General features: G+C 32.0%; 1 protein-coding gene across 1 annotated transcript in view; it reads right to left on the reverse strand.

The window, feature by feature from the left end:
• Positions 1 to 11,934, reverse strand: part of LOC149222992 (squalene monooxygenase SE1-like) — a 132,075-nt gene extending 120,141 nt beyond the window's left edge. The window contains exon 1 of the mRNA XM_089385703.1: positions 11,450 to 11,934. Within this exon, the coding sequence (XP_089241829.1) occupies positions 11,450 to 11,683 (234 nt within the window). The 5' untranslated portion in view covers positions 11,684 to 11,934. The remainder of the gene's footprint in view (positions 1 to 11,449) is intronic.
• Between the last annotated feature and the right edge of the window lie 4,631 nt (positions 11,935 to 16,565).

The raw sequence follows: 16,565 nt of genomic DNA on the forward strand, positions 1-16,565 counted from the left end.
ATCAGTTGCAGTGAGGGGCAGTTCAACAAGGGATTTTCATTTGAAGCTGAAGAACGCCTAGCAGAGAGGTAGCGCAGTGCTAGGAGAGACGGCGCAAGCCCTAGAAGGGCTGATGCAGAGGTCGAAGTGCTGACGCAGAGGACACAAAAGGTTGTCGCAGATGATGCAAAAATCGTAGAGGCTGACACTAGGGCTTAGAGGCAGCGATGGGGAGATTTTGTGGGGCAGATTGAGAGCAGATCAATAGATTCTGAGCTAGGGAGGGTGACACAGATCCTAGAGGAGTGACGCAGTTCCAGAGAAATGCTTGGAGCAGCTTTCGTTGTCCAGCATAGGGAACAGCCGAAGTCGTTGTGGGGTTTGATCATACACTTGCTGATTTGCTGGAATATCTGTCTCTGGATAGAGGTACTACTGTCGAAGAAATTCTCTGTTGGGTAAGCCATTTCTTGCACCCTAGTTGTATTCACGAAATCTGCTTAATAATACAAACCCTCTATATGTTGCACCTGTTTTCCCGAATTGGGTTTTTCTGGGGATGATTGTCCAAAAATAACGGTGTCCCTTGTGTTATTGTCTCAGTTTATTTCAGTGCGTGAGCTGTATATTTGTGAAGGCTGCAATAGTGTTTACTTCAATGTATATGAAGTTAAATAACTTGTTAATGTAAAGAACAAGTAGGAGATTGTAAACCGATAATTGCAATAGGGGTTTCTGATGTGTTAGATTCAGGAATTTTCATAGCAAACTCACTTAAAAGTAAAAACAGCTCCTTCAGTCGAAGGATGGCCAAGACACCATCCTACCTTTAGGGTCAGATGGATGTTGACATCATATTTTCCATGATGGATAATTCTATCATGAACTTTGATATGTCTAAATCGTTATGTAGTTTTGGATGGCATTGAATATGCACTGATTACTTTCATCATTGTTTATGATGTTTGAAAGCAGTTCCATCTATTTTTGATAATGGCTTGGTGGGTGGTTAGCTGTTAATGAGCTAGTAATTAGTATGATGTACAGTTTATATATAGGAGAAGTTATTATGAAAATCTCTCTCAAATAGCCTTCTGCTTTAGCATTCTGAATATGGGAGCAGTTGGAACATGAGTTCGGCGATCACCTTCTTGTTTTCATTGCCGAGTTGAGTGGAGTTTAATAGATGGTACCTTATAGATGTCTTTCTAAGGCTCTGTAGAATGGCTCTATTGTGTATGCAGATGCTGGTATCTATTTCTTAAAAGATGTTCATTATTATTATGCAATATTTTCTTACCTTTTTTCTGCTGATGTATCCTTTCAATTCTGATTTAGCTCCTGAATGCAGTTAATTCTCTTTTGATTACTGCCAACACTTTGATCTTATCTGTTCAAGAAAGGGTTCTATTGCTTGGCTCGTACTTAGAGCAGCCAAACGCACGGCAATCGTTCGCCCTGGTTGTAAGATCCATCTACCTTCCTCTACCCCCAAAATGCCAACACTACATTTCAGGCTCCATCCATAACCACCTTAGGGTCCCATACTCTTCCACCCACAAGAAATCTACCTATTCCAATTTACATCTAAATCAACCCCTTTTACAATTAGTTTCCTCCCCTCAGAAGAGACCAATCCAAGACTCCATGTAGCACCACCCTTCCCCTTAAACCAATCTCATTCCATCCTCAACACATTATCTACTCTGAGACTCTCCAAATTCCTCATTGGTTCTACTGAAACTACTCATTTTTCTTCGATCATTAATATTCGATAAGCAGATCAGACAAAAGTATTATAGAGTGTCTTAGTTTTTGGGGCTTACTTAAAATCGCCATTACAAATGACAAAAGGCTTCATGGTTTTCATTGACTGAATTTTTTGGGCATGCAAATTCCATATTAAGGAAAATATCATGAAACTCAACCCTCGCTCAAAATCGAAAAAGACCTGAAATTTACAGTAAATAAAGATGACTTGCAAATAAAAAGGAACATAACTTGCTTTGCCAAGCGTGTTAGCGAGGAGAACCGAAGCCGCGACACCTGTCCCACAATTATTGAACCGATCGCTGCTTCAGGGCGAATCCTATTTCCAACCCCATTCAAACATAAATGCAGTCTGACATGCAGGGAGAATAGCATTTTCTTTGCATTTATATTTCCTTCAAAATTGACTTTGACGTTTTAGCAGCAAGAAAACTGTTATTTCCCTTGCATGTTAGAAGATTTATGTTTCAATGGGGTTGGAAGCCGCTCCGTGATTGTCAGCGCCATAATTTCCTTCTGATTTCTCGGAGCGTAGTCTAAACGTCGGATTTCTTTCCCCTTTTTGGTAAATATTCCGACAATTTTGCTCGGAATTCCGTGAAAAATTGTAAATGTGATTCGTTTTATTTTTACAATCCAAGTGCTTCGTTGTTTTGGTAGATTTTCCGGCAATTTTGCTCGGAATTCCGTCAAAAATTGTAAATGCGAGTGGTTGTATTTTTACAACCCAAGTTCTTCATGGTTTTTTCAATACGCTGAAGCTATTTAAAATGCAATTTAAGTGATGAAAATCACTATCACACCAAAAATCGTATTACACATTTGGTGAAAACCCAAAAAGAAATCGAACGTTTAGACTCTGCCATTTCTCAAACTCTTGCTCTGCATTCCCCGTGTTTTCTTGGTTCTGCTATTCCACCTGCTTATTATGGTATAACAAAACATTAATACGGAAAAAGGGCCACTGCAATCATCATAGTCTAATGCTCCATTGCAGATGTGATCGTCAATTAATCAGTAAGGGGTTCTATTCTTCTTATGTGTTTATGTGAATAAAGATTTGATTGGTAGAAATACGCCAGGATACTGGCCGTCACGACAGTAACGTTCGCACAGTGTCGTTGTTGCCAGCACACTTCGAGAAGCGGGACGGGGCGAACGTAACTGGTTTCTCGGTCGAGTATCAAACGAAGTGATGTTTTTGGATAAATTAATGGCTAAAAAATTCAGAAATACATGGAATTTATGCCCAATAATTCCCCACCTTTGTTTAGTAGACGATACAAAAATAAAATCAGAGAGGCTTGTTGGGATTAACCGCTAAGACAATTTAAACAGACTGTTAAACTCTTAGACCGCATAAGGAATTTTTCCATAATCAAGGATAACTAGGAGATGCACATGCAGCGGTGCTTGGGAGCTTGCGAAATTCACAAGGATATTTTAAGTTTTTTTACAAAATATTATAAAATAATAATGATAAAATTTTAATAATAACTATTTATTTTATGCAGGTTTTTGTAAGTAGTTTATTTAGTAAGTTTGTAATATGTAAAGTTTTGTAAATGATGAAGATTTTATTCAAATCACACGAGTGTGGATCTTGCATAAAATTATTATATTTAGGGGTTATAGTTATAGTAGTTGAAATTGATCTTATATGATGTTTAGTTATCAGTTTTTTTAAGTGAAAATAATTTATTTCACTCATCATTCTGTAATCTAGTGGAAATGTTATAACCTTTTATGTATGTATATTGTTGTTTTTGAAAAAACTATGGAATGAATGTGATTTTACACAAATTCATCATTGTGTAATCTAGTGGAAATACTATAATCTTTATCGTATGTTGTTGCTTCTGGAAAAACCATGGAATGAATGTGAACCATCTGACATTTTGACTGAATACTCTACTCATCATTAGGAATTCAAAAAGCTTCATGTGCACACACTCTCATGTTATAAGCCTATCAATCTTAAAGTCCTAAACATTATGAAATTCTACTTTCTCCATACAAAAGTCCAATGAGGTTGAAACAACTCTCAAACATCCTAAAACAATTAATGGTAATGTTAAAAATCTAAATAAAATGATAGAAATATAAGATAAAGGAGAAAGTTAACTTTTATTTTAAGATTCAATATTACCATTGATTACCAAAGTTATTGGATAAAAAATTGATTCCCTTTTTGGGATGCCCCTTTTTGAGAAACATGTCCCTTGTACTAAGGAAACATTTATGCGTGCATTTCTGCCAGTTTCCCCAAAATGGAGATGTGCAAAAACATTTCCCTAGAGTTCCTCCCACCTTCCAAATGTGGGAAGCATGGGGAGCATATCCCCCACCTTAGGATAAGTGTACCCATGGAACATTAGAAATTTATGGTTTTAGTGAGTGTAAATCTAATCAATCACCTTGATTCTTATTGTTATTTTAAGTTGTCATCTATATTCTAGGTTTTGGCTCTTTCTTGAACATTTTTTAAACCAATTTTGCTCAAAATCTTACAAAGATTTGTTAAAAGAGTTGTAAAATTTACATAATAAAAACTTATTCCAAAAGTTTTAAAAAATAAAAATTAAATTATATAGTCAAATTCCAAAAATAATAAAAAAAAAAACCAAAATATAAAAAGTTATTAAATATTAATTTTTTTACACAAACTTGTAATAATTTAAAACTAAAAAAACGTTTACTAAGTTAAGTTATTACTTATTTTAAGTAATAGTATTTTTACACATTAACATGATTTTAAAATCAGATTTTGAAATTATATGACTACAAACAAAACTAAATTCTGGGAAAGATGTCAAGACAAAAGATGGGCAGAGAAACCTATGAGCAGTTGCACCACGCAACAAAGAGTTTGCAACGCTAGTACATGACTTTTTATGTTTAGCTCATGTCGTAGTTGCACCACGCAACAGAGTATGTATAAAGGGTTTGCAAAGCTAGTAAATGACTTTTTATGTTTAGCTAAAAGTGGTTTCACGATGACGGTTAGATGTGATATCATGATGAGAGTAGGGTTCTTTGGGCTTATAATGGTTAGCACGAAATCAATGTGGAGGAAGCAACGAAACCAACCAACTGGTAAGAATTGGCAAATTTGGATGGGCAGAGATTCTCAATTCTTAGTATTTTTTTATTAAAATTGTTTTGAGGTAAGTGATTTAAAAAAGAGTTGTTTTTAGTGTAATTTTTAGTACTTTTACTTTTTGGTGTCGAAATCTGATAGAAAAATTTGAGGTGAAATCTTGATTTATGGATTCAGCACCCTAGAAAACCCGTACAGTGCTTCGATTGCAGAGGTTTACCTATCAAGGTTGTGATTTCAATAAATTCCTACAGGATTTTAGAGAAATTAGTCCAGAAAAACCTATCGTAAAAGCTTCCAAAGAGTCGCACTAAAGACAACTCCAATCTAAAAATACATGTCATGTTTGAATTTTTTGAAAAGAGCTTTATAAAAACTATTATAAATTTGTTTTAAAATTAATAAATTAAAAATTAAAACTTTTATATATATTTTTATAAAAATAATATTTTAATTTTTATTGTAAATAAAAATAATATTTTATTATAAAATTAAGAAAAAAAATAATATTTTAATTTGAATAGTTTTTTAAGTGTTATTTTTTGGAAAGTTTTTCCAATTTATTTTCTGATCTAATTTATCTAGAATCTTGAATGGATTCATTGAAATTATAAGTTTGAAAAGTGAACTCTTCACAGTGTAAGTTTCCCAAGGTTTTTTAGGGTGTTGAATTTATATATGAAGTCAAAAACACTTTAACAACACAAATCAAGATTTTGACACAATTTTTTTGTTAGATTCCAACCAAAAATCCATTAGAAACTCCAAAAAATCACACTTAAAGATTACTCCATTTTAATTTTAAAAACCATTTAAGTTAATTTTTATAATTAAACAATAAAATTAATTTTATAAATAAATGTAATATATAAAAATTATATTGTAATTAGATTTTATTAATAAGTGTTAATTAAATGGATAAAAGTTTAACATGATATTATGATAATTAAAGTATTTAAGTGAAGAGAATATTAATGATTTTTCTCCACTATTCAACATAAATTAAATTAATAAAAATAAAACTCAATTATTAATGAGAAGAAATAAAATTATTTTCCATGTCAAGATAAATTAAATTAATAAATATAAAACTCAATTATTAATAAGAAGAAATAAAATTATTTTTCATGTCATTGTCTATGTGTGAGGTCTTGTTTTTTTTTAAGTTTTATGGTTTATTTTAATATTATAAATTTAAAAAATAAATGAATATCATGAATTAATGTGTATTGAAATTTTAAATTCAATTTGAATATTTCTATCTATTTTACTGTTTGTAAGTGTACTTGTAAAAAAAACCACTAAACTTTTAAATATATTTTTCATATATATGAAAAAATACATTTAAAAGTTTGGTAGTTTTTTTTTACAAATACACTTACAATCCAATTAAATATTAAATATAATATTTTAAATCAAAATAATAGACATGAATGTGATTGCAAAGAAATAGATGATGATGATGATGATGATGATGATGATGATGATGATGATGATGATGATGATGATGATGATGGTTAACGTCCACTGAGACCAAATAATGGTCTATCAGACCTAAAGAAACAAGTTATCTATTTTGATTTAAGATTTTATTCCTATGCTCAAAAAGCTTGGAGAGAAGCCTCCCGAGCTCACTATAATTTTGACATTGTAAAAGGCTAGGAAGGTCAGTATTGTAACAAAGATTGTGAAACTGAGATCTAATGTGGTTATAAGCGGGGCACTCTAAGAGGAAGTGGTTTTCATCCTGGATGTTCCTATTCTCACATATATGGCAGATCCTTTCAGTCCATGGCGTTTTAGGAACTGCCCAACGACCTCTTTCACTATGGAGCTCATGAGAATTCGTTCTAATCTTTGCTATATTAATTTTCTTCTTTGAGCTAGTTAAAATAGAGAGATACTTTTGATTTTCTAGAGTGGGATTTATGACTTTCTTATATAATTTTAAATCTAAATAATACATCAATAATATTATTTAGGTATTGTAATTTACATATTTATAATGATGAAAATAATAATCGAATAATATTAATTAATTATATTTAATAATAATAATAATAATATCCATTTTTAAGGTCATAGCCAAGCCAGACACCAAATTGGTGTATGAGACCCCCTTGTTTGTGGGACAAGGGACCCACTTCCGCGCAGCGATTTGACTGCTAAGTCTACGAAAGCATACATACTTTATTCCCCTCTGGTTTTGAACCTGTAACCTCTTAAGAAGAAACACATACTCTTAACCATTATACACAACATTAAATTTTAATATATTTTATTTTAATTTATATTTATATTAAAAACATATTTTTATTATATTATTTTAATATTTAAAAATAATCATTAAAGATATGAGTAAAAACTTATATATAAACTTATATATATATAAGCAAGAAGATGATATCTCTCAAGCAGGAAGTTGTAGAGAAGGTTGGATATAAGATACTGCCAATAGGTAGGTATAGAGATGTCTCACAGGTGGAAGGTATCAAGAGATAGATCATCCGCTGGCAGGTGGGACTACAGTATTTCTCCCGAATCTATTCCATCCTCAGTTCGAACGTGAAGAATCTTTATTCTTTCGCGTCACCCACGTCATAGAAAAGAAAACAGTTTGGCAGATTGGTCGAAGTGTGAAATGGAAACCTTATCAAAGTGAGTTTCTTACAAAGGGAAGGGTTATATATATAAATATATAATTTTAAAAATTTATTTTTACTATAAATAAAAATTAAAACAAAATATATTAAAATTTAATGTTATGTATAATTAATTAATATTATTAGATTATTATTTTTATCATTATAAATATGTAATTTCAATATGTAAATAATATTGTTGGTGTATATATATTTTAAATTACTATAAATTAAAAATAAATATTTTTTTACAAACTTCAAGCATTTTGAAATGAACCTATTTTCTTTTTTCCCATTATTTCAACAACATAAATATCATGAATTTTAAATCACTACATTTATGTTTAAAAAATAAGTTTATTAATGTTTTATGTTTGTTTTGTTTTATGTTAGATTACAATTCACTAATAATTAAAATCACATTAAAATTTTAATTATTTATATACTAAAGTGTGTTAACCATAGTTTCATTGTGAATTACTTAGGTGTGACTTAGAGTTATTAACATATTTGATTGCAATTATTAATATTTTGATTTAAGTTTAAAAAAATGTGTGTATACTAAAATATGTGTTAAGCATATTTCACTGCAAGCATTCACTTGGGAACTTAGAGTTAAGCATATTTCAATACAAAGTATTCACATGGAACCTTAGAGCTACAAACATGTGTTAAATTTTTTTAGTGCATACATGGATTCATGTATACATCTTTTATGCAAGTGTATGTGATATATCTTGAGAGTAGATTTTAAAAATTTAAACTCAAATATTGAATTATAATTATATATAGAGAAATGGATAAACAGTGCTAAAAGAATTATTAGATTTATTATTTGTTGGGTCAAGTTAAAGGGATTGTCTTTACATCTAGATACTCTAAATAAGTTAATCAAGTTTCCAATCTAGGTGAAGCTCCAATATTGATTATCAAACTCTTTCTAATATAGAATATCCAACATTAAACCTAGTTCAATAAAGCAACATGAAATCTTTAATGAATATAAATATATATAAAATAAATTAATGTCTATTGGCATATATATTAATATGAAAATATAAGGATATATTAACACTTTATTGCATATCGCCTCTCAATCATGTTGTTCTTATCTTCTTGCGGTTGTGTGTTTCCCACATTCAAATCTTTATCTTAGAATAGAGATCTATCAATGTTACTTTCTTTGAGTAATTTGTTAATATGAGACCTAAGCTTGTTTATTGGAAATTTTGGGTATTCTTTTTAATTTTACTTCTTATTTATAGAATATTTAATTAAAGATATTTAGATATGATAATTTTTATTAAGATTTATTTTTAAGATAGATGTATTTGAATTTGTGTATGGTATGTATAATAAACTTTATTAAAATATATAGTTACTAATAAAGTTATAATAATAAATTGTAGGTATAAAAAAGTATATAATACAAATAAAGATTTATTTTTATTTAACAGTTATATTAAAAAGGGTTTAACAAAAAAATTGGAGAAATTCATTAACATATAATGAAAGTAGATTTTTTTTGTAATATTCCATAAATATTATTATTAGTTCAAAAGTTAGTGAAAACCTAATAATATAAGAGGTTTAGTATTTAAAAAATAATTTTAGAAATCATTATTTGAATATGATTACTTTTGTAGTGTTTATTTCAAAAAAAAAGAAAAGAATATTAAACTCTTAAAAAAACCTTCCTAAAATATGAATCGAAGATTTGTTTAGTAAAAATGAATGTAGAAATACTAGTGAAGGATTTTAATCATAAAATTATTCAAAGGCTATCTTTGCTTCCTATCAACCTTTTTGGGATTAGCAACAAGGAGGTTGAATTAAATTAATGTGAGAAAATGAAAGATAAAACAAAAATGTCTCCATTAAACATACTTATAAAAATAAAAAATTATCATTTTTAATTGGACCATGTGATTCTAGTTTTACAAAAACTATATCAAAATTTATTTCCATCAAAATTTATTTAACAATTTGGAAAGAAACTCCTCCAACAAACAAACAAAATATAAGAAATTTGTAATCTTGTAAACTTGTTTTTATAACTTTGTCAACTTAAATATATTATTCCTTCTTTTATAGTAATGAATTTAAAGCATAATTGACTTTGTTTTAAATTAAAAAATGTGTATTTTATAAACTAAGTTGTTAGTCAACAACAAGATATATTATTAAAATGTATCTTGTATAAAGGTGATGATACTAATAGTGACACCATATATTTATATAAGTATTTATATAAAAAAATCTGTATATTAATTATTTTAAGGAATTAGTTAAATTTATTGTAAAAAAGTGAGTATATATATATATATATATATATATATATATATATATATATATAACTAGTTTAATTGATCGTCATTTTGCTATTGAATATTTTCTTAGTTCTACTTAGTAGTACTTATAGTGGTAATAACATTTAATAATGGTTATAATTTAAAAGATTACTTAATTAGTTGTTATTGATTAGTATACTAAATTTATTAATGATATTAGTAAAGAATTATCTCTAAAAAAATTTAACGTTTTTTTAATTATTTAATTTTTATTTTAAATTATTAACCTCATTTAAATTTAAAAAATTATTAAAAAAATTAATTTTAATATAAATTTTTCTTTTAAAATATATATATAAATAATTAAATTTAAAATATTCATATTTTATAAATATAAATAATTAATAAAATTTATTATTAAACCCAATATACAGATATACAGCATCGAAATTTATAATTAATATTAATAACGAACATACATATAATTATCATGTATTCCACCCCCATTGTTATCAAATTTTATCCATAATCTCTGCAATTCAATGTCATTTAAATTGGAAAATAATGTAAAATTCAAGGAACTCTAGTAAACCAACTATTCACTTAGTGATTAATATTTACACTTTATTAAAGAGAATCCAAGATTGCTTCTTCGTACTATACAAGTCAACGCTCTGCAAGACAAATCGACTTCAGTGTTGGATAAATTTTTAATTAGAACCTAAAGAGTGCACGGGTGCATCTATTCCTTCAGCCTTTGGAGTCTGGACTGCTATGGCTTTTCATTCAAGCCAGCGCTGGATTCGTTTCTACGCTGCCCTTTCTGCGATTATTAGATAGAATTATTATCCAGCTACCTAATTTTGAAGGGATTACTTAAATTCTTCCTCAGTACTTTACAAATTCCATGGGCTGAATTCTCTATATATGCAATTAGAATACATAAGAGAGATGATGGAACCCAACCCTGAGCAAAAAAGCAAGCAGAGAACAGAAATTCATTTAAATAAAATGAAAAAGAAAGATGGTTAAAAACTTATGGAAGAAATTTGTGTATGAAGTTTAGCTAGTTCTACACTCCTTATTTTGATGGTTGATTTGCTGAATATTTGGCAATCAGATGGACATGGGCGTCGTTAATTATTTGACACAGTGCCTATGTCTTTCTGATTGCTTAATATTATGAGAAGCAGGAAATTTGTGTATGAAGTTTAGATAGTTCTACACTTCTTATTTTGATGGTTGATTTGCTGAATATTTGACAATCAGATGGACATGGGCATCGTTAATTATTTGACACAGCGTTTATGTCTTTCTGATGGCTTGATATTATAAGAATCAAGAAATTTGTGTATGAAGTTTAGCTAGTTCTACACTCCTTATTTTAATGGTTGATTTGGTTGATTTGCTAAATATTTGGCAATCAGATAAACATAGGCATCGTTAATTATTTGACACAGCGCCTATGTCTTTCTGATTGCTTAATATTATGAGAATCAGCAATTGAGATAAAAATACAAGTTTTTCCTTTAAATTTTTAGCCAACTGTTCCTAATTTTTTAACCATATGAACAAGTCTGAAAATCTATCTACAAATGTTCCGAATTTTTTAACCATATGAACAAGTATGAAAATCTAACTACATTCTCTAAGATAACAATACTTGCCTTGCCAAGAGTGTAAGCCAAAGCCGAACCAGCTACCCCGGCTCCCACAACTATAATATCCGTGGCTACTTCAAGATCTCTGCCATTGTTCTCTGCTGATTTCTCCAAACTCTTGGTCAGCGAACTCAGTAACTCCTGGGATCTTTTGTTAGACTTGCTGAAGACTGCATAGCAATACATAAATGCAGAAGCAAAGCTAGCGACGAATGCAATCACCAGCATATGATGCTCCATTCTTCCAGATATTGAGATCGTCACTCAGTCGTTGTGCTACTTCACACGTTTGCTCGTTCTTCCATGGATGGCTGAACAAGTATTTATATAATATTACAGGCCTTCACAGCCAATATCGTTAAAGTTCATGGCCTGCATAGTCAAGGGAAGTGGGACTGGCCGATCTTTGTCACGAGCCGAAAGTTCCATCGAGTGAGTACCTGCTGTGTCTGAAAATGTTAGAAGTTTCGGGCTCGTGAATGAACGAAGTCCAATGCTTCTGGCCTAAAATAATGGTGACAAGATGTAGGACCACGCTGTTAATTTAATTTAAAATTAGTATCTCACTGGAAGTCGGCAAGTCGAAAGCTCAATCTTTCTACCTTGTATTTTGGACGGTTATATGAAGATTTAAGTAGTAATAATGAGGTATTACATCATACTTTATTTTGAGATTATTGATGTTTCATTGAAATACAGGTTGATTGTATTAATTTGGTATTAGTTATGTGCATTAACAATATGTTATTATGAGGAATTAAGGTAGGTAATCGTGTTACATAGGTAAACATGTCATAGCATGAGATCCGACCTGAGTGGGGAGGAAGACCACATGATCTACACTCACTTAGTAAATGTTATATTTTGAATGTTTTATATGTCTATTTGTGAAGATTATATTTAGTATTATTTTATTTATTTATTTAATTTGCATTTCATTACATAAATCATAGAATTACATTGTATCATACTTGCTTGTGCTACCCCCTACCAATAAGGAAACGGGTTAGATTGGTTTTCCTAAGGAGAACAGAAATATGTCAATATTCTAACCAAACATTACGTAACCCAAAGGGAGATAGATTCCAACTGTCAAGGGCTGCCATTAGATAATAACTAGCATGTTAATAATCAAAATTAAGACAAAAGCCAACAAAAGAAAATTCAGCTTCATCTCAAGGAGTCAAATACCTCCATGTGAATTGTACAAGTATTAATAGAAAATAAACTGTGAGAATTTTTGCAACTGAGATGTGCTTCCAGGTGAACCAGTCATGTGCTCATGCTCAAGATGTGAGCGTACAAGTGCTTGATTTCCTTATGGATATCCTCAAGCTTGGAAGCCATCTTTGTGTGCTCATCACCTCTATCTTGCATAACTTTGCTTATCAAGGTCTTGGTGTGCCATTAGAGCTAAACGAACGAAAGATATTGATTTATTCTACCATGAGTATGGCCTAAATCTAGAACCTGTCCCATATCAGTAGCATCAATTTCAAAGTCAAAGAGAGATTAGTTATCTTGTAGGATTTCTTCCTTGGCAGACTAAATTTCAGCCCAATAATAGCATGAAAGCTCTTGATTGCCTGCCTAACTTGGGTTATTGCACGAGAAGCTACCTCAAAAATTTTGGAGTTCCCTTTAGGCCTTCTGCTTTAGCCTCACCTAGGTCGCATTATGTGTTATGCCTAGTGGTAAGGATAGGTAACAAGTGCAAGGAAGATGGAAAATTCCCCCAGTGTTAGAATAGCCTGAGAAATCTTCCTTGTCCTGAGACAACCTCAGAATTTCCCACTACATTGAAATCACCTAAAGATTTCTCACAAAAGTAAGCCTAGTTGGGAAGTACACAAGAGAACTCGAATTCAACCAATAAGATGGAGAGTGAAGGGACCAACACTAGAACCAAAATCCCAAACTAGTTGAAGCTACAAAGTGAAGAAAACACAAGAACTTCCCCTAGGAATCCACGATTGGAGGATATAACAAAATAAGGAAGTTGAAGAGTGATATAAAGAACAACAAAGGCTCAGTAACTTGTGTAGATGAGCTACAAGAAGAAGGCGAACCATTGAACCTCCAACAAGCTGAAAAAAGAGAAATGCTATTAAGCAAAGACAGGAAAAACCTGAGAACATACCTTGGAACAATCCGCCAGAATAGAGAGCTCCCACCTACTACAAAGAAACTAGCTCAGCGGATAGAGAGTGTTGAAGAGATTTAGGTTTAGAGGACATGGACTTGACATGAAAAGAGCATGCTGACACAACCAAATGCCTTATCTAACTGTGCATATCCTATATTACCCTAATTCTTTAAGAAACCCTAGACTTGTCTCATTGTGAATAAACGCTACCAAATGTTCCCTGGACGTGTGTGAGCAATGGATGTAGGTTATAGTTTTGACAAGGAGGAGTGTGGCAGCCCTCTCCTGTGTATATAAGGCACCGAAAGGTCACGATACCACCACCATCTCACTTGTCTTTGATTCGGCCATTATGCCCACCCCCATCGGGGAATTCCTGTCATGACTTTCCAAATCTTCCCACTGTGGTTCTCATTCCTTGTAGTTAATATCTAGCCAAGGAGAGGCAAAGAAAAGAATGGGCTTGGAGCATCCAATGTTGCCTAGCATGTCAAATATTTTGATGCATATGTCTCACATGTGATGGGATTATGACTTCAATTAAATCTAGTAGTTTACTGATCCAGGAAATATAGTTTTCTAATATCTAGCTTTTACTGATTCTGTCCACAAGGGCACCTTGAATAAGTTGGTGAAGGTTGTTGATTGTTAGGTGTGAATCTCCTTTTACCATTATTTTAGTGTATCTATTTATGATGGCTATGTGGAGGCCAATTTTCGTAGCGGCTAGTTCTATTGCATTAATAGTATTAGTTCACATGTAACCAACGAAATTTAATTGAATCTTGCTTGAGTCTTCTCGAAAGACACCTTGAATCTGGTTATCCTCATGTTATCTTTGGACGCTCCATCAAATCTTAGTTTGATAAAATCAGGGGAAAAGGGTGAAGCAACCAGAAGATTATACTTTCGAATGAGGAGGGGAAGAAGTACTGGGAAGAGAAGATTAGGGAGAGAGGCATAAGGCAAGTAGGAATAATTTCTTTGAAGGATCTATTTCCCAATATTAGGCTTGCCAAGGACGAATCAAGACTGGTTCCCTGACATTATGGAGAGTTTTTACCCAAATTGCTTCCTCGAAGGAGAAAGAACCATGAAAAATCTAAGAGATTTTCTCTTTCCATGTTAGCCACATGACAGGCCCTAGGAAGATAGTCTAGGCCCTATTAATGATTGGGATTTTAAAAGGCATGACGTCCCAATTGATAATAGTGTCAATGATGTTATAAATCGGGCTGTAAGAAAAAATCCCACAGGTTTGAGAAACACGTTCCCTCAGGAGCCTCGTGTAAGGACAAACATTTAGAATGTGTTCCATGTCCTCCAACTCTGCCTTGCATAGTAGATAAATCGATGGTCCTTCAAATAATTTTTCGTAAATTCTATCCCAAGGGAGGCCACTTCCCCTCGTGACTAGCCATAGGAATAACGATATCTTTGGCCAGAAGTTGGTCCCCCAAATCTAGCACCAAATTTTTTCTTGGTAAGATCCGTATTCCCCATTAGAAGAGAGTAGGCTTCCTGTGTGGAGAAGTCTCCTTCATGCTTATGTTGCCCTATAAGCTTGTCTGATCCATCTATTATGGGGATTTTCCTATTTTGAAGCTTAAGGACTAGATCTGGCTAACTTTCGTGAGCTTGAAGGAAGGGCCATTCCTATGTTATTTTCCGTTCCCTCCATTGTTTGCTCAACTCTATGTGTTTCCATTAGTATTTTATCAAACAATAGTATTTTATCAATACCATGTTACAATTGTGCATTAGATCCACTAATCTTGTCATTCTCTCGTTATTGGCTAGTTGTAGGAGTTGCTACCATGCATTTCCAAAAAAAAAAAACTTTGTTGTTGTCCATGATCTCCTTGAAACTATGTTGCTCAATCATGATTTTTTTTTCTTTTGCTAGATTCCAAATAGATGATCCCATGGCGAATTCTTGTCCATATAGTATATCTTGTTAGGGAGCTAGGAGACTATATTTATGGTTCCATACCAAATGCCATAGCTCTGCCCTATCTTGCAGCGATTTCCACCAAAGATTTGCTCTCATTATTTTATTGAGCTATTCCAGGCCCCTTAGGGGTGAGACCTCCCCCTGTATTTGGAAGGCATAGTTTTTCCAAGGAAAGTAATGACCATTTTTTCGTTCTTTGTGCCACCCTATAAGAAATATCAATACATGGTTTAAATGTTTTTTAGCACATTTTTTGGAGTCGCCAATACCAATATTCGGTAGATTGGAAGAGCTTGTAGAATGCATTTTAGAAGAACTAATTGACCGACTAGATTCGATGATTAAAGAAATCCATTTATCTAGTTTTGAAGAGATTTGTTGGAAAAAGTCTTGTCAATGATTGGATCTTAGAGAGTTGTTGACTAAAGGGGCTCCCATGTACCTTTTCTATAAATCATTTCTATTGAATCCCTATAGGTGGACCATATGAGCATGCACTTCCAGATTAGTGTTAAAAAAGTAGACTTATTATTTAGAAAATTAATGTACATACCTGATACTACTATGAAATCACTTAGAACTTGTTTGATGGCATGTGCTTCTCATGCACAAGGGATGTCCATGAGCATAGTATCATCAACAAATTGTTGGTGGGTGAGAGTGTTATGAAACCAGCTCACAAAAAGATAGAAAAGAGAGATCAACACCTTAGAATTCAGCCTCTTCGAGGGGGCAACCTCCTTTACTTTACACAAATGAGCAATTATTGGATGATACAAATGAAAAGATCCCCTTTCTATATATAGGAGTCTAAAGGGTCATAACATAATCAGAGCCGACATAACAATAATAATGTAAGGGCACAATAATAACAATAGTGGGCTTCTATGGGGCACAATAGTAACAATATGGGCACTAAATGGGTACATCAATATAATAAGTGGGTTGTACTAATAACAATAAGGGGTTACACTAGTAGTATAGGGACCTAACATGCCCCTCTCCTTCAAAAAGCGTTGTCC

This window comes from Pinus tabuliformis, chromosome Q (assembly GCF_031772625.1).
Source record: "Pinus tabuliformis cultivar Carrire ecotype Pingquan chromosome Q, CPIR1, whole genome shotgun sequence".
NCBI classification, from domain to species: Eukaryota; Viridiplantae; Streptophyta; class Pinopsida; order Pinales; family Pinaceae; genus Pinus; species Pinus tabuliformis.